At 41.1% G+C, this 24,810-nt stretch overlaps 1 protein-coding gene across 1 annotated transcript in view; it reads left to right on the top strand.

The window, feature by feature from the left end:
• eif2b3 (eukaryotic translation initiation factor 2B, subunit 3 gamma) overlaps positions 1-24,810 on the top strand; it is a 30,838-nt gene extending 6,028 nt beyond the window's left edge. The window contains exons 4-12 of the mRNA XM_069157307.1: positions 5,391-5,550; positions 5,765-5,876; positions 12,381-12,470; positions 14,947-15,083; positions 15,378-15,568; positions 15,936-15,998; positions 16,243-16,391; positions 19,988-20,091; positions 24,569-24,810. Coding sequence (XP_069013408.1) covers positions 5,391-5,550; positions 5,765-5,876; positions 12,381-12,470; positions 14,947-15,083; positions 15,378-15,568; positions 15,936-15,998; positions 16,243-16,391; positions 19,988-20,091; positions 24,569-24,621 — 1,059 coding nt within the window. The 3' untranslated portion in view covers positions 24,622-24,810. The remainder of the gene's footprint in view (positions 1-5,390; positions 5,551-5,764; positions 5,877-12,380; positions 12,471-14,946; positions 15,084-15,377; positions 15,569-15,935; positions 15,999-16,242; positions 16,392-19,987; positions 20,092-24,568) is intronic.

Below are 24,810 nucleotides of genomic sequence, written 5' to 3'. Positions count from 1 at the left end.
GTGCTGCCAGTTTACCCAGTGCACCATTGATTCTCATGTAGTAGTCATGCACATCTGTGCAGCATTTGTGTTTGGATATGTTGGAGTTTATGGTGTCCCTCTGTATATGCCATGGTTATGACTGGCCTCCTGTGACCATGAAGACATGTTTGGATGAGGTTTTGTGTAGCTTAGAACTGTTGACGTATTTCAAAAGCAATTGCTCTTGTTTATTGTTTGACTGTCAATGGGAGGTTGGAAAGTTCAGAATTCAGATGTTAAGAATAACAAATTTTATCTCCTACAATTGTGAATTAATTTGCCTTTTTTTTAAATGTAATATATGAAATGTGTTTCACCATATTGAGGAAGCAAAAAAGACAACGATGCTATGCAGAAAATACAATTATTCAAATTTGCCAAATCTTAAAAGGTGATCATCTTTTGGATGCATTTTTGTAATTAACTTGATATGATTCATATGTATATGTCAGTATGTACGCTGGGGTATTTCCAGGCTCGAAAACACATTTAGGATGTACAGTATTTCTATAAGAAACATAACTGGCAAGCTAAACAATGCTGATTAAGGTCACTGTCTGATTTAACCGAAACAACAGATAGTGTGTTTAAGCGTGTTGCGGGTCATTCTTTAGTTTTTGGCAATAATAATGCAAATGCAGTCCTGGAACAAATACAAAGATTTTGTCTCTTTGCGCAAGATTTTTCTAATAGATGCTTGTTATAACCACACATGCACATATTCAGACACTTAAAAAGAACTAGCTCCAGCATGCTCCCATTGAGAATCATTAAGTTCCTAATCCTTTGAGCAGCCTGTTAGATTAGAGGCATTGAGTTACACACACTCACACACTGCACGGTGATGAGTGAAGAACCGTAACCATGGTCTGCCAAATCCCAGCACAGAGATCACTCAAGCTGTCAAACTGATGCATGAGCACAGTATTGACGCACACACACACACACACTCTTTACGCAAACACCCTCCCATGAGGGGATTTGGTGTAACCTATCAAACAAAATACTTACAGGAATCAGTGTACACTGTGGGTGAGCAGAGTAGGTCATTTCTCTTGATTAGTGAAAAGAGAGATTACGAGCAGCATATTTTATTTTGTTCGCTCTTCAAACATTGAAGTTACACAAAAGTGGAAGGATATGCTGATTAATGCTTTGGTCTTTCGCAGTAAGCCAAACTCGTGAAAGGAGTACTTTAACATGCACTTTTTGCTTTGTATGCTTGAAGCCTCTTTTGACGTTTCCATTATCATTCAGGTTTAATCACCTGGGAGAATGAATGTATGTGAGCTAAAAAAAAAAAAAAAAACTATACATACATTGAGTTGCTGATTCAAAGGTTCACCTTGTGTTAGTCAGCTTGTAAGACTCAAGACAAAAGGTGAAGAAAGAAAGCAATGAGAGATGAAGCTGAGGCTTTTTATGAAAGGGACACGGCAAACATCCCTGAAAGAGACTTTGTGTGTGTTTTTTTATTTCTTTCCCTCTTAAAGCTCTTACTCTGCCAACCGGTTGCATCTGCCTTGTTTCACGTCTTTTCTGTGACCTACAATAGTTAAAGCTTTAAAGAGCCTTATGTTAAGACAGGACAAGGTTTGGGCTAGCCTGGATTGACCAGACCAAAACTCCCTGTGTGAATATATGGGTCTGGCGACGCTCCATTGGGGATTGTTTGCAGTCGTTGCATCCTAATGGGCGAAGACCTCAGGTTATTTTTCAAACTTTTGGAACAACCACATGACATATGTTGTGTGCCAAAACTCGAGACCCTCCCTCAATGAGAGCAGAGTGCAAAGTCATGTCTATAAATAACCATTGCAGAGATAAACTATAGCAAAACTACTATTCGAAATTCGCTATGAACTATTTGATTTTTCTTCCAATATTATATAAATATATATATAAAGCATTGTTCTTGCGCTGTCTTCAGTGTGACTACAACGGTTTGTGTCGCTCTATGTAGCTTCACCATCTCAACCAGTATTGAAACCACATTTAGGAACAAACACTTCAGCGTCATGGCACTTAGTCAGCCTCACTGATCGCTGAAGAAACCTGAATGCGAATAGGGTTTAATGCACCGGACCACTCCTCACAAAAACGTGTGTAATTCAGGTGCTGATTTTGATTGAGTGCCAAAACCTGGATTCACAAAGGTTATAGCTTCTCTGTGCACGTCACAGCGCTGTGCAGCATTACGCACGCAACAGGAGCTGTCTCTGAAATTTCTGACCCACCCTTGTATAGGACAAAAAAAACATTTGATTTTGTTACATTCAGAGTTTTTTCTCGAGGCAAATATTGTCATGATGGCGTATATTGTATGTAGGATATGTTCTTGAATTCTTATTTAGTAAGTTCTTGCACACTTAAAACCCCTTAATGACAGAGTTGTAAACAGCAGCCATATACTGACTGAACAGACAGAAGATTATCACATACTGCCTAATCACTGGTACTCACGTTGTTAAAAGTTGGTCGAAAACAAAAGCTGGAAAACAGTCACGGTACATAAAAATAAAGTTTCCTTAAAGTGGGTTGAGATTGTATAAACAGTAGTTCTGGATTGAAGTCAGCTACCACAGGGACAAGTACGTGTCTGTGTATGGTGTTTTTGTGTGCATCAGTGTGTGTGGTCCTGACCTGTCCAGTGATCCTGGCTGTTGAAAGGCCAAAGTGTCTCTGTCTCTCCAGCTGACTCCACTCTGCTGTCGTCTCTGAGTGCGTGTCAGCGCGTGTGTGGACTACACAAGCACATTTTTGTCCATTTATGCGTGTGTATGTGCACGCATACATACTCGTGTGTGTGTGTGTGTGTGTGTGTATGTGCGCGCGCGTGTGCGCGCGTGTGCATGCGTGCGCGCGCCATTTCGGAACATGTGCGCAAGCTCGTCAGTGTGCGATAGAGGGAAAGGAGAGTTGGAAGATGTCAGAGTCTCGGTGGCTGTAGATCTCCTGCAGACACCTCCGGCTTTGCTGTGGCAGCTTCCTGTCGCCAGGTCCAGACCAGGTTATGATTGGAGTTAAATACAGGTCAACTGCACGACCCTTGATCCCTCTTGATACTGCCTCCCTCACACACACACACTCACAAACACAGAACTACACTCAACTGCTATTCACATTATTAATACGTTCAAGTGAGTTCTTTAATTCTTTGGTGCTCTGCCAAATGTTGATAGTCACTATTAAGAATTAAATCAGACCCTTTCTTAATTATGTTATTGCACAAAAAAGACAGAGAAAAGGATGTTTGGTGCTGTACTGGACTGTGGCAGTTTCTTAATTTATTGTTCGTCATGCACTGTGTAGCCTTTTAAGGTAATGGGTGCGTTTTCTGAAACATCGTAAAATGCATCTTTTTGTTTATACCAGTACTCCTCCTGCAGTGGAGGACAGTTAAACTATTAGCAAGTCTCCGAGGTTCATAAGGTTATTTCATAACATGTTACATAAATTGGCATTTGATCCATTGAAAAACATATTTAATACAACTCAAAGCAAATACTTTTGACTAATTAAATCAGGTTGTCAATTTAACGGGAATTAAGTTACCTCTCTAAATGGCAACAAAAAGTATTTATGAACTACTTTGTTGTAGTTATATGTTCTTAAAGTTATTAATAACATAATATTTCATATTTTGTAATATTAACAAAAAATACCCTGAAATATTGTGATATTATTTAGGGCCATATTGCTCACGTTAAGTGCACAGGGAGACCCAGAAAGAGCAGCAATTTGGACTAGGGTTGGGCGATTGTGCCGATGGCTGACAGTCATTGCCATGGTCAACTGTTGACATCATCATACGCCAGTTTAATAGACATGGACCAACCCTAGATTGAACCATATAATTATCAGTGAAATGCAAAAAAAAAAACACAAAAAAAACAGCAAGGATTGTTTCAAGGATCAACAATAATTACCAGATGCAACTCTGTTTACGGGACATTTAAAATACAGTAGGTAGAAGAACTCGAACCGGGCTGCACTGCAGTCATTGTAAAGAATGGAGGTGAGAACATTCAAGTCTGTGCTGTTTTTCTACTGCGTTGAATTTATATTTATTGGTTGAATTATGAACCCTGAAATCTGCAGAGGAACTTTCCATGAAAACCTTCAACAATAGTTAAAGATTATTCGCTCCTGTGTTTTTCTTCCTCTGTTTAATCCTGCTCCTATCTCAGGCTCTCTTTCCTCCGTGTCACAGACAGAGTAAAGATGTCTCTGTCATTAAAGCTGCTGGTACTAATGGTGGGATTAGTTCCTATGCTGACAGCCTTCATCACTGGACAGACAGATGGATACCGCACACAGACCCACAAATGTGGGCGCACCCACTTGTAAACATACATACACACTGCAGACTTGTAACATCAGTGGAGGCCAGTTAAAATGACTGATGTTGGGTTTGAGTAACTGATCTGTCAATTGGAAATTACAGGTTGTGTATTTATTTGTAGTTTAAAGCCAGCATTGCTTTACACATTGTTAAATAGCTGGAATACTGACAGCAGTTTAAGATGTAAATAATCTCTGGAGGATGACACTTTAAAAGAATATTCTCCTTCCTGTCAACAAATGATGAAGCGTTTTCTTTTTATCATTTGAGTTTTGGAAATCAAAAAACAAGGTGCCGGTTTTCTCTGTTTTGCTGTGATGGTCAAAAAGTGCTCAACGTTTCTCTAATCCAGCCTGCATGGCTCATTGTGCAGGGTAAAAGAGGAAGCTCGGAAGTTATGTGATGTTGTCAGTGCCCGGAAGGAGCATGGTGTGATAAAGATATGATAGCAATATGAGCCAGACTTGAAAATACACACATCTGGATGTAAACACACGGTTGATTTACTTTGGGCACTTATTTTATTCAGAGAGATGAGTGATCATTCACACAAGCTGAAAAGTCAACACAAGAGGGGATTTCATGGGTATTTGTAGTGTCATTAATGAATACGTATCACTTTCCAATGTATTATACCTTTAAGGTTCAGTAATGTCACAACTGTGATTTTTAGTTCTTTGACTGTGTGGACTGCTCTGGTGTTACTTTACATATTGCATTATTTATACAGCCAAATGGATGATCAGTCCGCTGGCACACCATCCAACAACAGAGTTGAACCAACTGAGAGACATTAGATCGCCTTATTGTTTTTTCCCACCTGCATTCTGCTAAAAGTCCCTCGTCTACCTCCGAGTGGTTTTGATCCTGATGTTCTGCCTGTAAACTATTTTTAATTGCACTATCAGGTTCCATGTAAATGTTGTCAAAGTCATCAAACCACATCAGATGCAGTATGTTACTGATAATTTGCCATATCATAACTGGCTTGACTGTCTATTCTCTCTCCAACCTTCCTCTTAAGACGGACGTCCTGGTGGTGAGTTGTGACCTGATAACAGACGTGGCACTTCACGAGGTGGTCGACCTGTTCAGAGCCCACAATGCAACGCTGGCCATGCTAATGAGTAAAGCCCATGAATTCACAGAGACGGTCCCCGGCCAGAAGGGCAAGAAAAAGACGGGTAACAGGAAAATCGTAATAGATAAGACTACAAAACATCTGCTGTGATGTGCATGATTGGTGCACGCAGAAAATCATTTTTATGCATTGCATTTTTCTTTTTCTGTGCAACTGTAAAACTGCAATGATTTGGATACAGAATAAAAAGGAAAGTTGTGAAATATGTGACCTACTGTTATGCTGTATTAATATCATACAATGTGTTTTTTCCCAAGCTGAGCAGAGGGACTTTGTTGGCGTCGATCAGTCAGGAAAGAGGCTGCTCTTCATGGCCAATGAGGCAGATCTGGAGGACGGGCTGTCAGTAAGGAAGTCCATCATGAGGAAGTAAGTCTAAGAAAGGGTGACGACAAATGTTATTACTCCTTTCTAACTTATTATGTTCAGTTACGCATATGACATGAACAATTATACATGCATTATAACATGAATAATCAATCCCGTCTGATTCTGCTGTTTGTTCTTCCGACGTTTCATGGAAGAGACGTTTTTATGTTCACTTGATAGAAATGATCCCCGGCTTTTAACAGACTCGTTGTTGTTGTTTTTTTTTAATCTTCAGAAGTCAATTCCACCTGTTAATATGACAACTATCCACAGCATATTTTATCAGCCAAAGCTTACGTGTAAGTTGCTGAACCTGCACCCCGTGTTGTCTGTTGCTGGTTGTCGTTCCACTGCGTTTAGATCCGTATTTGGGGTTTGACTGATGGTAAATAAGCTCTAATAACATCTGTAGTTTCTTAGCCTTGGCAGAGCAGATGTTTAGATTTCTAATCAGAGTCTGTGTGTGTGTGTGTGTGTGTGTGTGTGTGTGTGTGTGTGTGTGTGTGTGTGTGTGTGTGTGTGTGTGTGTGTGTGTGTTAGGGTGAAGGCTCTGTGGTGGGTGTGTGGGATTTTTGTTACAGGAAGAGTACTGTAGGTAGGTTTTTGTTTCTGAGGCCTAAAATGCTCGTATGTGTGAGAGCGGGTGTTTTGGGATCTCGTAAATACTTCATGGAGCCAAAGCCACTGTAAATTCTGGCCAATAAGAGGGGGGCCAGAGCAGCTGCTCGCATGCTTCCCTGCACAGGGAACTCTTGAGAGACACACGCGCACACACACACACACACACACACACACACACACACACACACACACACACACATTCTGTCTTTTCTTACAAACATAGAAATGCTTATATGAACACACACAGGAACACGTAACGCAGCCTCGAGGCGGACATTGATGGAGGGAAAACAGTCACACATTGTCACAGTGTTATGGAAACACATCGAGCCCATAGCTAAACATTTATAGCTCACAATGAAAGACTTACAACTTTTAAATCACCTCTGATCATTTATACATGCACGTGTCACACAACCACACAAAACAGATATTAAAAAAATATATATATATCTCAACATACAGTATTTATTGGCTCAGCGATGAACAGAAGAAATCCCAGAGTTCTGGCTTTCTGTAAAGCACCAGTAGGTAGTTTTACAAGATCTGACTGTTTTAAACATTAACATCCAGGAACATCCAGTCAAAAGTCACAAACTTACACACACAAACACAATAGGTTTCTTCCTTTGTGATGCATCTTGTGTGTTTTAAATGCGCGCACTGAGCCTCCTTGGAGAAACATGTTCACACCGCATTTACCATCAGCACTTGAGTATTTTCGTGCTGAAAAAGCATTCACAGCAACTGACTGTTTTCAGGGCCCGTCAACCCACTGTTCAAGTGTGCAAATATTATTGATTATTTTCAATAAGAATCAGTAAAGACATGAAACAGTGTGCCAGATAATGTGGCACCTCCTGAATTCCTGCTGTTCTTTAAAAACTGCCTCTGTCTTAGTCACATTTTCCTTTTCTTATATTATTTCAGCCATCTCTCCTTTGTTCTGTGCCTCCCGCCACACAAGCAAACATCTATTATTTCATCCATCCGTCCTTGTTCAACCACAGCCTCTGTAATGTTTTCCCCTTTCCTCTCTCTATGCTTTCCACATGGTTGACGTGTTAGCTCAAAACATTCTGCACATGTGAGACTGTTTGACCTGGAAATCGCTTAAACGGTGTGAAAGGACTCCTGCGGAGCTTCCCCTCGTACATTACTGCTCCACCTGTCAGAACCTCTTAGTCGCAAGCCTGGAGACATGGTTGACTGCGTATTAATCTGGTGATTTAAAATATGAAATGATCAGATCACAAGGAAGATTCAAGCTGAACCGCTGAAGTTTCCAGTACACTTTACTTCGTTTCTGTAGGTTTTCAATCCAAATAAAGGAAAACTCGCAGGGCAGCTGAGGGAGCCAAGATCAGATTCTTGAGACGCATATCTTAACTGCAGTGACCTTTAAGATATTGGACCAGAAGTTAGTTGCATCTGTTAGCAATGATGGCAGAAGACAGTGGGGCTGGAACCCAATCAACACAAATACCACATCCTGTACCTTTCCACTATTAAATAACTTCCATTGTACAACAAAAGGGCAGGATTACATTAACGCAATACAAATTTCACTGCATTGATTGTGACTACACAGAACTCTATGTACTGTTCCTCGCACTAAGTCAATTAGCACCGTTAATACAATTTTCTCATTTAGAAATTCTTTTGTGTATTTGGTTTATTAAGGTTTTGGATATTTGTTCTTATGTTAATACTTCTTTATGAATTGGCAGCGTGACATTTCTCTTTTCCCTCAACCTGTCTTCAATATTTTTGATACTTCAACATGAGACAGTTGGCAGAAAATGAATCAGACTATTCTGAGATTCTAATGATTGATTAATCCTCATTTATTAAACAACAATGGCAAACATATGCAGTTTACAGCTTCTCAAAGAGGAGGATTTACATCTTTCTCTGTTTTATATGGTTGAACGTGCAGCTCTTGAAAGCCAGCACTTAATTCTCGTATCTTTGTGTTTGGGGCTGTTTGTAAATACTGCAATGATGCTTTGGGCTCCGGGAAACTGTAATGTGATATTTTTAGAATTCTTTGTCATTTTTTTTTTTTATTTTTTTTTTAAACTAAACAAAAAATATATAGTTGTCTAGGACCTCACATACCGAGTGTGAGTATGCAGGACTTGACAGAGTACCCCAACTACAGCAGCAGGGCCATGTGCACGTTAAGCTTCTTACAAATGTTCAAATATGCAAGTCAGCCCGAATAAGAAAGCATCTATTAGGCGAGTGGAGTATTAAGGGAATCACACAAATTTTGTTTTGGAGGCAATAGTTGAATGCCCTAAAATAAGTCGTAAGCCCTTCAGCCTCGTTGGCTCGGTAGTGAAAACCTGACTAATGAGGGTATTAACAGTCATTCTGCTGCGTCTGACTCACCGTCCGCTGTGGGGTTTTAGTTGTAACTAAATAAGACATTATACCGTGTGTGTGTTTGTGTGTGTTTGAGGGCGAGAGAGATGTGACTCCTCTCTCCCACTGAGGACTTTAGTGGTACTTTAGTATTCAACCATTAATCCAAAGGCTGAGTCATCCTTGCCTGCAGAGGCACTAAATTCTTGCTCCCCTCGACAGCGAACTCTACAGCACTTGCAGCAACCAGAAATCACATGATACTGCTGTCAGGAAAGGAAAGATGTTTACCCTTGTTTGGGAAATCTGAGATGTTTGTTGTAGTTGGATTCTGCAAAAAGTCTAAACTTGTACCTAAAAATGAAACAACAAAAATGAATCACGCGCTATGTAGAATATAATCAACTAATAATGTCAAACATACCTTTGTTCCAGTGTCATATTTGGGAGAATTAGCTGCTTCTATTTTGTTAGATTTAAAAGTTAACTAAACGTGTTTTGGCTTTAGACTGTTTGTATGACAAAAAAACGGCCTTTGGTTTTTCCAGCAGTTTTCTGCACAGTGGCAAATCTTGGTACGAAAATAATCACATCCAGCTTGTCTTTGAGCATGTGAACTAGTGATTCCACTATAAACTATCTGTCTATGACAATATAGGAGATTAAAGCAACTTTGCATGTGCCAACAATTGTCGTCATTATCGATAAATCTGTCAATTCTTTTCTCGATTAATCGATTGATTGTTTGGTCAAAAAATGCTGTAAAATGTCACAATTCTGAAACTTTTGCTTTTTTTTTATTATTATTATTAAAAATGGACTCAAAACGATAAATTGATTATCAAAATAGTTTGTTTTCTGTCGCACAGCTAATTGATGAATTGACAAATTGTTGCAGCTCTAGTGTTTTGCTTGTTTTTGTATTAAACCTCACTCAGTAATACTTAACGTAGTTTTATGGTGCTCATCCGGACCGTAATAATTGTCAGAAGTAGCACTTTATGGTGAGACCTCACTGCTACTGTACCTACAGTACTGTATTTTCCTGAAGTCCCGCACAGCCTCTTTTGCCTTTTCTCGACAACTTATCGGGGCACCGGTTCGTACACCTGCACACAAACTTTCACTCCTCGCCGTAACCCAGTTATCCAAGTCTCTGTCTCCTGCCCACCTGCAGGTGCCGAGCAGTAATGTCACATACTGGGTGTTCCCATAAATTTTACTTTATGCCCATGATACATGCACAGAGGCATCCACCTGGGAAATGTTGTGTGAATAAATACATTTGACAAACACCCACAGAGCGTGTGTGTGTGTGTGTGTGTGTGTGTGTGTGTGTGTGTGTGTGTGTGTGTGTGTGTGTGTGTGTGTGTGTGTGTCCACACGAACATGTGTTTTTATGCTTTTGAAGAAAATACCTCTACGCAGACGAACACGCACTCGGTTTGATTTATGCCTTTCAGCATCTGGTTGTAAAATATGTGTGACTAAGAAATCCTCCTGAGTCACTGTAGTTACTGCAAACCTGGTGAAGAGAAAGTTAAAGACAGAAACGGAGAAAGCTAGATCATTGTGGAGAAGAATTTTTGATGAAAGAGAAGATGGAGTGAAGTAAAAAGAAAAAAATTCAGTTACATTTCATTCAGTTTTCATGCCATTTTGCCATATATTTTTCTTGCTATTAATTTATTTATAAATCCCAATTGCTGTTTTGTTTTGTTAATCTTGAATATTAGCTGTATGTATTAAAGCAAAAATCCTTTAACTTTATCCAGTTTTATCAGAAATAAAGAATTTTTCATGTTCATTCCTGTTTATGCTGCCAGTTTTCTAACTGACAATGATACTGACACGACATGTATTCACACTACTGCTATTGACAGGGACATAGGTTGGTTAACAAGTGCTACACACAATCCACAATAGAAGGAACACATTTATGAGGTGACTATAAAATATCAAATGAGCTAATATCTCTTGGGTTCATGGTGTTCAACCTCCGAGCAGCGTGTCAGAGAATCTATGCCAAGAAGAATCAAGGCTTTCCTGGCAATTCCTGGTGACACAACACTTTAAAGAGAGAGTTTTGTAAACTATTTTCTCCTTTAATTTGACTGACTTTGTTATTTGTTACACATTGCACGTTTGATAAGCAAGCGCAGCTCTGAACAAAAACTGTAGCACGATAAAGAGGGCGACTGCGGTGGTAGAGCTTACTAGTTGCAGGGTTTGTGGTTCAATCCTTGGATTCTGCAGTCCACGACCCGAAGTGTCCCTCGGCAAGACCCTGAGCCTCAAGTTGCTCCCGATGGCAGGCGGGCGCCTTGTATGTGAGCATGCATGTGAGAGTTAAAAGGTAATGAGAGGCATAAATTGTAAGTCGCTCAGTAAACCACTAAGGTGAAAAGGAGCTGTATAAGTGTAGTCCATTTACCATTTAAAAGTAGTTTTAGTATTACTTCTTTGTTGGCATGAATATTTTGGTAACACCCACTTCGAGGAAGAGTTGTTTTAGTTACCATTAGTTTCTATTCCTTCCAGTGTGGGATAATAAATCAGATCTGAACACCACTGTGAACAGTGAACATCATGTCTGCTTTTAATTTGGTCAAAGTTACGTTATTGTTGTGTGATAATGAGACCCAGACTTCAATCTGCTTTTACAGCTTAAAAAATCTAAACCATTGCAGCATGCTTTGAAAAATGGTTTGCGGTAATGGGAGGTATATATGATTTGTAATAAATGGGCTAAAACATGTAAGCACTGGTATGGTCCTTTTAAGGAACAATGCACCCCACAGTTTTTATTATGTAATGATTGAGAGCTTAGAGGAAGAGGAGGATAGGTAGACAGAGAGGCAGTGAGGATGGATGTGTTTATTGAAACCTGAAGAATGACATGGTTTTCTTTGGCTCTCGCTTCGTAAATGTCATGTTCAAACTCGGGCCGCTGCGTCTCCGTACGCGAATACATATGTGAACGAGTGCATGCATGGGTGGGTGTCTGTTCTCATGTGCCCCCCCCACCCACCCCCGCCCCCAGTCAACATAAACCTGTCTCACGGCAGCAGCTCTGCGGGGCGACATGTATGGTAGCTGACAGAGGACAATAGACAGATGTCCCCATTCTCTGACTTTTATGTTCCCGTCCTATGTGCAAAGGGAAGGTAAATTTAAAAGTGGCTTCAGCAAATGAGACGCAAACATAAAACATGAAAACAGCAGGTGATGAAAAGAATCAAAGCGAATTGTACCCCCAGGTAGCAGCAGCCCGGGTGAAGCTGTTCATACTGCTGCATGCATGCAGTGTGGTGGGATTCTACAAATGAATAGCCTCGTGTGTTCTTTTCCTTTGTGTGTTTACAGCATCATGTGGATTATAGAGACAAATATAATTTTGAAACCTGTTTGCAAAGTAAGATGACTTTATGAAGCTGTAGAAGGATAACTTTGATATAACGTTACTCTCTGTTTCTTTCTTTCTGTCTGTGTGTTTCTCTTTGTTACCTGCAGACATCCCAGGATGCACATCAAAACAGGCCTTGTGGACGCTCACCTTTATTGTCTGAAAAAAGCAGTGGTGGACTTTCTCACAGAAAACAAGTGAGTTCTTCACTAATTTCTGACTAATAACGAATTAACATTTACACAGAGAAATAGCTGAATTTCAGCCTCGAATTTGTAAAAAATGATTTGAAAATGTTGTGTGTATACTATTAAAGGTATTAGCTAACACACTTATTTGTGGACAAGAAGTACATGCATACGCCCCCACAGTCACATCGACATGAACGCTCATTCAGTGCTTAATCTGGAGCAAGTGTGAAACATGGTAACATGGTGTGTAAGGCTTTGAAAGGTTCTGTTAGCAGGGTATTCTAGCGAGGTGTTAATTTGTTTTATTATGTGCCACTGAGACAGGCTGTTAGGCCTTTAGCCTCTGAAGTGTAGCAGTGTGACAGGGAGCCTTCTGTAGCCGCCGGAGTCGATGCTCCTGGGTTGAATCTGAAAAATGAAAGGATCTATGTGGTATCAGTACGTGTTTAATCTTTTGCCGCGCGAGCTGGTATTAATGGTATTACGATAATGAGACAGTTCGTTATTATATTACATTTCATTTAGCTGACGCTTTTATCCAAAGCGACTTACAATAAGTGCATTTCAACCATGAGGGTACAAAACCCAGAACAACAGGAATCAAGAAAATACAATTTCTTCAAGAAAGCCAAAGCGTTATTAGGTGTGACACACAACACGGCACTTGTGCTTCATTACACTAAAACCATGTCAGTTTCACTATTTTTAGTTTCATTTGTTCTAAGATCCACTCACCTTGTTTGTAGAGCAGAACCTTTCCTCCATAAAACTAGAAAATGTAAGATATATGAAGTCAAACAAATTTCCCGAACATGGTTGAAGTAACACGGTTCAAACAGCTTGTTAATTTCCAAAGCGAATGTGTTCAATTCTGCTGTACAGTTGTGTTTACAGTGCAAGCTAATAATTAGAGGGAGCATAACTTCCATAGAAATAAGGAAAACATAGAGTTACTGGTCAATTTGAAAATCTGTCTGAGTGAGCTGTTTTTTTGTCGAGGATCCCATCCCCTTGCGTGCTTTGGAAAAGACACATTGAAAACTCATTGTTGCGCTTACCTTTCTTAAATGCAACGTTTGTTTTTTTTGTTTTTTTTGTAAGAATGCAAGAGATCACCAATGCAGCAAGTTTAAAAAAAAAAAAAAAAAAAAGCTGAATGTTTCTTCGCACAGATGGACTGATGGGATTGGCTATGTGAGCAGTGCAGATATTGTAAATAATATATAAGCTCCAACATGTCAGCTGTTACATTTTTGCAACGCAAATGCCACAATCATACTCGCATTGTCTGAAAATATTTGTAGGTGTAGATGTGACCATGTCAGATGACATCTCACCTCACCTTTCCTATCACAACTACTGCTTTTATGTGCATGCTTGAAGAAAAATATCTGCGGAAGCACAATTTAAAAAAAAAAAATGTACAGTAAAAAGCATTAAGCATGCTCGATTATGTCGGGAATAGATCCAGATGCACTCCACACAGGTTTTGGAGCTCAGAAACAGCATTGAGCTGTTAACCATTTTGAACCAAAATAGTTTTGGGTCAGCCAACAAACACACCCTTTACTCATCTATACCGTGACGTAAAACACTCTTGAACGCAGTAATTTGCCAGAGAGATGTAGATATAAATCTGACATCATTGCATCACGAATGCACCCTCTGCCACCACCATATATCATCTCTCTTGTTTGATGACTCATTTCTTTCTTCAGCTCTTTTCTTGGACTTTCTTTTCATGGCTCCTCTCTGCCTCTCTTCCTTTCTCCTCAGTGTTCTCTCTCTGTCTCTTGCTCAAGGAGAGAAATAGACAGAGTAACTGTTGTTTTTCTCCTGTCATTCAGATGGAAATTCTAATCTCCCTTTAAAAGAAAGTAAGAGAGGGCAAGTGGACGGGTGGTGGGGTGGTGGAGAGGAACACAAGGGAGTAGTGGGAAGGAAGGAAGAGGGGAAAGAAATTACGACAAGGATATTTACCTCGTTGTTTACAGAGAGACCGACTTGAAAGCATGGCTGTATTTGCTTTTATTTTGAAAGTCATCAGAAGAACCAAAATTGACATTTTTACAAGATTTGCTTTTGATATCAAGAACTCCATTCCACATCATTCACTGCATATTTTTTCCATTGTTGTTTCTTTTACTAGTTTATTTGACCATTACCGACCACATGTAATTATACAGAGGACTTTCTCTTTGCTGTTACTAAAGGTTTTTAAGGATTATGTCACACAATAGTTGCTGTAAAAGATCATCTCTATGTGCATATAATTGTGTTGTGTAAATAAATAGACGTGGTGACATTGACACAATTGTGGGTCCGATATAGTCGCATCACTCCCTTAATTATTACTTTACTGAGACAGTCGTGTTTTGTGTACTTGGCTGTGTGAGGTTTCAACCGCAGCAGCTAAAGGAAAGAGTGAATGAACTGACTTGTGTGACGTGCTGAAACCTCGTTGTATCTTTTCTCTTCTTAGGTCCATCTCGTCAATCCGTGGCGAGTTGGTACCGTATTTGGTGCGTAAGCAGTTTTCTAAAACAACCAACAGTCAGAAAATAAAGGACGATGCAGAGGATCAGACCCAGAGGAAGAATGACAGCTCTACGAACCATGGTTATTGTTTGCACTTAAACAACTTCTTGCATCAAAATCGGAGGAAAAACAACACTCAGTAGCCCCAGCACTATAACCTATTTCAATTTCTTTTGGATAATACCCGTGCACCATCAACTTAGAGAACATTTACAGAGGGCTTTTGTCTGAAGTGCACACCGAGTTCCACCTCATAACAAGTTGAGGAAATAGGGACAACACTGCCTATCCTACGCACGCAAACCTCCAATGACCACATTTCTGTGTCATTTCAACCTCCAACTCTGTTCTTCCTGCCTCTCTTTTACTGTCCAGAGCTCCTCATCTCATCACCGGACGAGCCTCTCCTCCAGCTGGCCCAGGAGCGCTCCTGTTGGAATGACCACCGTGGTGACATGAGCGAGGCTTACCATGGAGGAAAGCTGCGCTGCTACGTTCACATTATGGACCAGGGCCTGTGCTGCCGTGTCAACACTCTAGCTGCTTACATAGAAGCAAACCGACTGGTGAGTCACACATCAGCCTTTTGTGCATTCACGGCACATTTTCACTCACTATACATGTGCTATAATTATATTGCACACTGTTTTTCTTTTTGTCTACCATTTTGTATAGTTTCTGCTTTTTTTTTCTCAAAGCACAAAACTGTGTCTGTAGCAGCAGTACTTCGCTGAACATGAATGTTCATTCTTTACCTTGATATCTTAAGTTTTAACAAAAGCATCCTTACTCAGCATCGTGTACTCTTTTGATTGTTCTCCTCGTGGCCGAGTTGCATCAGACTGATTTCTAGTTTTTCAATCAATCGTTTTATTATTCCTGGATGTTTTTGGATCATATTTCCTTCCCTTCTTCTGTCTTGGCGCTGCAAAGGCTCAAAAGCTGTTTGAGGAGCCAGCAGTTCACACATCTGCTGTCATTTCTGAGAGATGTCAGGTAAATATAATCCCCACGCAGATAGTTATTCTTTTTTTTTTTTTTTTTTTTCCATGTTTGAGTCACCGTGTGTTTCCCTCTCAGTTTGCAGCTTTGTTAATTGTCCCTAATAAATGACACCTATCCTCACTGTCGCTTTTGTGTGTGTGTGTGTGTGTGTGTGTGTGTGTGTGTGTGTGTGTGTGTGCGTGTGTGCGTGCGCGCGCGCGTCTCTGTGTAAGTAATATTTGTGTTCTGCCCTCAGATGGGATTGGACAGCATCATTGGAGCTCATTGTCAGGTAGCAGATAAGACGTCCATAAAGAGGTCCACTATCGGAAACTCCACCACAGTAAAGGAGAAGGTCAAAGTCACCAACTCCATCATCATGCATGGAGTTACCATCGAGGAGGGGTGAGAACACACACATCTGTACACACACACGAGCAAGCTAACACTTGTTGAGAACACTTTGAAGTGCTTTTGTGAACACAATTAAATATGAAAAAAAAAAAAAATCACCTTGAAGGCATGTTTATGAATTCAATGTTGGCATCCTCTCGCTTATTTGAAGTGCTCAGTCAGTACATGCATGCTGTGTGACAAACCAATGGTTAGTAAGTTAACATCTCAAATTAAAATTTAAAAAAAAAAACAGCTTTAATCTCTGTTCATATTTTTATATTTCTACATAACTAGACATTTTTTAGAATCATTAATGTGCTGAGTCTTAACTATTAAAAAAAACGACCAAACTTTTCTTCTGTTGACACTGTTTGGTGTTTACATATATAAGCAATGGTATGCCTTGTTCTAGGTGCTGCCATGTGCAAATAGTGTGTGTGTGGTGGGCAGATGCTTGTGTGTGTGTGTGTGTGTGTGTGTGTGTGTGTGTGTGTGTGTGTGTGTGTGTGTGTGTGTGTGTGTGTGTGTGTGTCCGTTGATAGGAGATGTAACAGGTTTTGTTTTCTGTGCTCTGTGAGGTCAAACAGGGATCGCTGAGTTAACAATGCATCTATTGGTGTGCAGCCAGCCAGAGACCGGTTCCAAACAAACACAAAGCTGTTGAAGTGAAACACACAACATCCATATATTTCATTTTGCCCCTAATTTACTCGCCTCTACCCAGTTTCCCACCGAGTGCCGAATTTATGGAATACCAAGAGGGTTTGAATGGTGTACTCCTGCTGTATTCACTAATAGCCAGTCTGGGCTAATATAGAGAATTCTCATGGGGAGTTAAGAAGCACTGAAATGATTAATTAATGAGTTTCATCAGTGTCAACCGATCTAAAGCCAACAATGTGTCTGTTTCCAGTTTGATAATCTGTGAAGTCATTTATTAGGTTTCGCTGTTATTTTTCTTTGTTTTCAGTTTGACTGTCTTTGTTCTGAAAGGTTACAGCATGACTTTGTAATGAGTCGTTCAACAGCAGGTTGAAGTGGACATTTGTGGTTACATCTTCGCAAGTGGATTCACTTTCCTGTTTCCATGTAGCACTGGTATAATGTGTTCTTGTTTGTTTCTATGGCTGTTTGTTATTATCCCTTGACATAGTTTCCAACAGCAAAAAAAAGAAACTGCCAAAAGAAAGTGCTTAACATCTTACAAATGGGCTGCTTCTCTTTTTAGGAATCAGCAAAGCAAATTGTTCTATTATTTTTTTTATTTTTTTTTTACTGTATTTGAACTCCTTTTCAGTAGAAATATCACAGCAGGAACACCTCCACCTTGGCTGAGGAAACACAGAAGGTCAATGCAGAACATGGCAGATACTGTAAATACGATTTGACAAATAAACCCTGGTCGTGTCGGGATCCAACATGATGAGCAACGTTTAGGATTGGTCACAACTGTAGTAGCCAGTAGTTAAAGTGCAAAGAAGTGACTGCTTTGCTGCGACAAAGAGGGCTTGTGCAGAGAGCAACAGTAGCTACTGTAGAATTAGCATGTAGATTGATCTGTTCGGTCTCTTAGCCAGAAATCTTGGTGGAAAGAGAATCGTCTTGGCCTCAAGTCCAGGCTTTAATGCACTAATTCACAGGCTCCTTTTCTTTTATCTCAATTTCGTACTCCTCCCTCTCTTTTCTTTCCATCAAGGCCTCAACACCATCTCCCTCTCTTTCTGTCTCTCGCCATCTCTTCTTAAGCCTTTCAGGGACCCCGGCCAGCCGGCATGGGGACCCTCATCGTGCCCATGTAGGTGCACGCACAAAGACATGGTATGAATGAGGGAGACAGGAGAAGGGAAGAAAGAAGCGAGGGGAAAGCAAGCTAGCACGCAAGAAAGAAATTGCAATTCTTTCTTTTCTGTCTTTGAGGACATAAGAAGGAAGGAGAAAGAAGGAAAGAAAGAGCCAGTATGAGGGGATTAGCAGACCCCAGCCATGTCGCAGAAACCCCTCGCATTTCTGGTTTCTTTGTTTGGAGCTGACCAGAGCTTGTTGACAAAGCGCTGCGTGTTTGGGAAGGGGGATAGTAGGGGTCAACTTTATAGGGGGGTTGGCACAGGAGGTGGGGGTTGACGTGTGTGTGTGTGTGTGTGTGTGTGTGTGTGTGTGTGTGTGTGTGTGTGTGTGTGTGTGTGTGTGTGTGTGATAGAGAAGGAGGATGGGAGGGAGGGGGGGGGTCATGGCAAGGAGGAGCCCTGGTGTTAGTAATTAGTGGTGTTTCAGCTCCGCAGCTTCTTTGGTGGTCTCTCTCTCTCTCCCTCTCTCTAATGTTACAAAACTCTGAATCTTGTAATCTCCCATCACCAACTACCACCGCCACCTCCTAGGTAGTCACTTAAACACACACACACACACACACACACACACACACACACACACACACACACACACACACACACACACACACACACACACACACACACACTCACTCACTCACACTCACACACTCTTTTCTCGCTCTCCCTCCAGGCCTAACCACCTGAATAGAATGGGCCAATACAAACCTGTCTGTGTGTGAGGTGCAGAGGGCCAAGTGTGTGTGCGTCACTGCCTGGGCAAGACCAACATGTGTTCTCCACTGGGCTTCCCGAGCTACTGACTGACACACACACACACACACACACACACACACACACACACGTATTCTATCCCACACACACTTTACACATACACGCCCTTCACGGTTAGTCGACGCAGGACACACAAGACTGTCTGTGTCTCTCTCCAAGAATTTTATGGTGATGGTTTGGCTGAATGTGAGCATGCACGGTGGGTTGGCACTGCCAGCTCAGGTGGGATTACAGCACAGGGCCAACAGCATCTGAACACACACACGTGCGTACACACACACGCGCACACACACACGCGTGCACACAGTGTGTGCTGCTGTTAGTACTTAATATCTGCGCTAATGTCATCTCATTAGGGTCAGTTGATTGGATATTTTTGAGTTTTCAGAGCAGGTGTGAGAATCTCCGATGCGTCTGTCGGTGTAACCTTCGGTGTGGCACTCGGTGGTGGAAGTGAAGAAGCTCAGCAGCCAGCTGTGGGAGGTTGTGCCTGTACTGGGCAGCTCCCAGTGCTGTATGAATGTTCTTTGCTGTGTGTGGCGGTGTGTACATAAGGACCCAGAGAGCAAAGAGCTGGGTTGAAAAATAACCTTTTAACACTAATAAGGCACTGATTTACCCTTTGCAGGTGCTGAGGGGGTTCGGGAATCCATAAAAGGGATATTATTCTTGAGTGGCTGTAATTCATTCAACATTTTGTATTTTGAGGATAATTTAAGATGAAATATGCTTGATTTATCCCTGAAATGAACTGGCTTGTCTAATCTCAGAAACTATAGACTGTGCTGTATTCCAGTTCAGAAATGACCAATGAGTAACTAAATAACTAAAGTTTTCATTCATTAGTTGGAATGAAAACCTGCAGACCCTTTAGCTCTCAATGGTGCATGAATGGGCACCTCTGTAGAAATATAGTCAACAGCAGACATGTGAATTTATAAATATAATAAAACTCAAATTAATAGGATTTGTGTGTTTGATTTCCAGATGTAATATCCAGGGCAGCGTGATCTGCAGCAATGCTGTTATTGGCCGAGGAGCAGACCTTAAATACTGTCTGGTGGGAAATGGACAGCGGATTGAACCAGAGGGTGAGACCAACCAGCACAAACCCACGCACTCATCGAAAAATGGCCACTAAAATGTTTTATTCCCACTTATTACTTTGCTCTGTTGATTTAGCGTCATATTTAATTTCTTCTCATTGGCACACAATGCTTCGCTCCCTCCCTTTGCTTTTAATCATATTGCACAACCATATACTTGCAAATGTTTCCATTTTTTTTCAACACTGTTCACTTGTCACGGCTTCAAAGTTCACACTGATTCTTTGTTCTTGGGATATTAGATGGCTTCAATAAAGCTATGATGTTGCATAAGGAGGAGTACAAACTCGGAGCTGAAAAAAAAATAACAGAAACATCTGACATTGTAACACCATCCAGAGCAGCAGCTTTCTATCAGCTTGTAATGTCCAGGTTTTGTGCTGCAGCCCTTCTCTAGCTGACTCAGATAAGGTGTTAATGTATGTGTGTGGTATCCGTTTTGAAGTGCCAAGCGTTCGAGCCAACTAGGAAAGTTTCTTCATTCTGGAGTCTGATTTGTCCGAGATTTTTTTTTTTATTTCCTTAATCCTCTTGTCCCCAAAGCTAGCTGTGTGTGTGTGTGTGTGTGTGTGTGTGTGTGTGTGTGTGTGTGTGTGCGTGTGCGTGTGTCTCACATTGATGGAGAGGTTAGAGAGCAGGGCCAGAACAGGACCACCCGGAATTCAACAGCAGCGGCCTCCAGCCACACACACTCTTGCATATAGAGAAAGAGAGAGCGAGCTCGGCTACCAGACTGAGCAGCCTAATTGAGTGAACAACAGGGTGCTCTAAGTAACAACAGTGTGAATTTGAGCTAAACTTGTCTAAAAATGTTGGAAACAGGCCTTTTGGAGCATCCAGTGAGCGAGCGCTGCAACAAATCTGATCTCGCGTCATCTTTTTTTTTTTTCCCGCAGTTTTTTTCCCCCATATCGTCCAGTGGCTACGATGATGTTATTGAACACATAAAAAAAAAAAAAAAAAAAAAAAAAAAAAAAAAAATTATGCAACCGGGCGGCCGAGTTTCTGTGCACTGTATCGACAAAGATCAGTCACACAACAGCAAAACTCCAGTCACTTTTTATATGAATCTTTGTCTCCTAATGTCTGTCTTGTTGTTTGTCTCACATAAAGGTGTCTCACACACACACACACACACACACACACACACACACACACACACACACACACACACACGAGGTTTGTCTCTTTAATAGACACTTTAAAACACTATATACGGTGAACTGAAGTCAAATCTATTGAAATAGCCCAAAACTGCAAGTTTTTCCTCCAGATGCCTTTTAAATATAATCAGAATAAAACACTTTGATTCCATTATTAAGTAGAAACATAAATATCAGCATCAGCATTAATGGAATGAGCCAGCCATAGAGGTCCTTGAATCAGGGAATGGTTTGTTATTATAATAATTTGCCGCATTAACTTTTTGGCACATTTTGACATACATGTGGTAGCAATTAAGATCGATTAGAAATGAAGTGGTAAAAGACAAAAAAAAAAAAAAAAACAGACCGAAACACTGATTTGATTTGTTTTTTGATTTTCCCAATTTTTTTTTTGTCCTCATAATCTTGAACTACATTACAAATCTGTATGACCAGTGTCATGTGTCGGTAGAATACATTAATAGTCAACATGCATTCTTTTTTACTTGAATAGATTTGAAATAATTAGTTGAAATTTGATTTTAAAAAGTGTTGTTCAAGTAGCCCCCCCCCCCCCCACACACACACACACACACCCCACCCCCACCCTGTACTAAAAAAAAACAAAAAAAACTTCCACAGCGGTGAAAGAGTGGTCGACTCACTCGACCAGTCGGTCTGTTTATGCAGATAAGATCACAGATTGTTCTGTGATACTTCACTCCTACTTTCTCTCTCTTCTGCTTTGAATTGTAAGAAAGCGCGAGATTGCCTCTCGCCACCGATCTAGCTGGCTGACTGTCGGCTGCTAAAGACATTACACACCCACTCTGCTGCTGAAGCTGTTAGCAGCTAAGGACCACCCTGACAGTTAGACACGCACGCACGCACACACACACACACACACACACACACACGCACACACACACACGCACACACACGCACACACACGCACGCACGAGCACACAGCACAGCACAGGCATACATCAGGTGTGGGTATTTAAAAGATACATACCTATCGTCTGGGCGGTTTATGATACTCGCATAAGCATGCATTAATACAGTAGCCGTACATAGACAGATACTACAGATAGACGTCACAGTCTTTCCACGTATTCCCACAGTCTCTTCAAGATAATGACGCGTTGCTCTGGTCTTAGGTTGCACTCAAGTAACATTTAAAGACAGGTTTATCGACATTTGGCCAGTTGCAAAGAAAAGAATCCAGAGTTGCGTTCAATATTTTCTGCCTTCAGATGTTAAGCGTTAGGACCGGCTCCTTGTATTTCTCTCTGTCCCAGCAGGAGGAATATCTATATACCGAACATATGGTGCTGGTACATCTACAAACCGTTAAGGACAAATCATGTGGCCAGAATTGTGTAACCTTTCCTCCCTTTTTTCCTCTCCCGTCACTCCCTCTCCCGCTGTCCCATGCTCCATTTGTCCTCCCCTCCACACAGCAGAGGATAAACTCGTTCTGAAAAACGAGATTCCTTCACACTAAAACCTGTCTTTGCGGATGGAACATAACTCTGCCACCGTTTGCTTTGGATCAGTACCGGTGCTCGGAGATGGAGGGAAAGAGAGACGCATGGAGGAGTCGTGGCTGCGCTCCTCGTGTTAAAACTAGCTTTTGGTTGAAAGAGATAGCAAAATATGGCAGCTCAGTTTCAAGCATCGTGGGTTTCTTTTTGTGAGGTTCAGGTAGCGGTCAAGGCGAACTAAGACCGATCTCATATCGTACGCTGGATGTTTTAGCCCATTAACTCCACTCCAGCCATTGTTTTCCATTCATTTTTATTATGGTATAAAAATTAAATATGCAGAAAATACTTAATAGGTTTTCCCATTTCTGTTAACTACTTGTTAGCTTTAACGTTTCGAACAGAAGAGATATTTCACTTCCTGCATCAGGTAGTTGAAGTTGCCTGCCAATTACAATAAAAATAAAAATAAAAAAAACTCTCCTTGATCATTTATTTGAGTCTTTGACATTCAAGATTTGAAGGAACCCCCCCCCCCCCCAACAACAATTTGTATTACTACAAACCACCACACTCTCCATCAGAATCTTCACCACATCCACGTCTGAGGATTTGTTTTTCTCCCGATTTAGTTTTCTGACTGCCTGTACTTAAAACGCTGTGTTGCTGTTTGGCAACCAGCTTTCACATTCTGCAGGCTATGATACAGTTGTTCAGCAGCATATGTGATTTGAAAGTCAAGATACTTTGTGAAATGACCTTTTAACAACGACCGGCAATTTCTTTCCAGTCATAACCGATCTGCCTTGAAAATATCCTGACTGAAAAGTGGCACTACATTTGTATTCCGTCCACGAATAACTGCAATTCATTTTCACCCCATATAATATTGCAGATGGCAGAATTGACGTTTTAACGATGACTGCACGGTGCAACGGATGGAGGGTGTTTTCAAATTCACTTTCGCTAGTTTAGTTGCAGATAATCAGAGAATAAAGTGTGTGTGTGTGTGTGTGTGTGTGTGTGTGTGTGTGTGTGTGTGTGTGTGTGTGTGTGTGTGTGTGTGTGTGTGGGAAAGGTGTGTTTTAGGCGTAACTTGGAAGTAAAGAGTGTCATCTTCCATTGTCTTTAAAAAGCCGGGTGCACTTGCTCCACAGCAGATGGTTATTGCAACGATGGATTTGCCAGGTTGAAGGAAAGAACACTTCTCTGCAGAGGGACCGGGTCTGCTCAGCCTGAGCAGAATAATGGCGACCATAATAATCTCGCGCGTTATCGTGTGTTTATTTTCCATCATTTGCATGTTTGTCCGCTGCTGCGAGCGTACGTGCGTTACGTACCTAACCCTAATCCATATTGCACTTCTTACTAATGTGCCCTTGAAATGATAGAAACCACTGCGGCGATGACTGAAGGCCAGGTCACTGCTTTTACGCTGCCTCAAGATAGCAATGCAGCCGATCACGCCTCATTTTTTTTTAAAGCCAACACGTCCACGAGCGCTTTTGCGCGTTGCTTCGAGTCGTGTGCAAGATAAAGCTCCTCGTGTGGCAACATGCGTCGGTAAGAAATGATGATGGAGAATTGGTTAATTTGGTTCGCAACACGCTGGAACTTGTGCATCACACATTTTGATATTTAATAGGTTTTGGGAAGGTTTCATCGCCCTCAAGAGTCATACAGCTTTGTTTTCTCTTAGAAAAACATTTAAAAAAAACAACTTAGTGTGACTTTCAACCAGAAAAAGCACCAGAGTTGGACTTGCAAAGACTTCTATTGACGTAATCTGTTTTTTCTTCTTTCGTTTGTAAATGTCTCTCTCTGCTTCAGCTGAGCGGACTAACGAGGTCATCGTTGGAACAGACCAGCTGATGGAGATCTAACTTTCACAAAGGACAGACGTCGCCTGGTTAACCAATCCAAGAGCAGCGAAAGACGGAGGACAACTAATTCCCCAGCTGACTGACCAATCGGAAGCCTGGACGCTGTTGACAGCTCTACACTGTTGTCGTAGGCCTTTTTGTACATCGTGTCCAAATAAACACAAATCGGCTTAAAGTCATGACTCAGTA

Source organism: Embiotoca jacksoni, unplaced genomic scaffold (genome assembly GCF_022577435.1).
Source record: "Embiotoca jacksoni isolate LCO1_2020_lvr unplaced genomic scaffold, fEmbJac1.0.p SCAF_22, whole genome shotgun sequence".
Classification (NCBI taxonomy): domain Eukaryota; kingdom Metazoa; phylum Chordata; class Actinopteri; family Embiotocidae; genus Embiotoca; species Embiotoca jacksoni.
The sequence above is the reverse complement of the archived record's forward strand: the minus strand, read 5'-3'. Positions and strand labels throughout refer to the sequence as shown.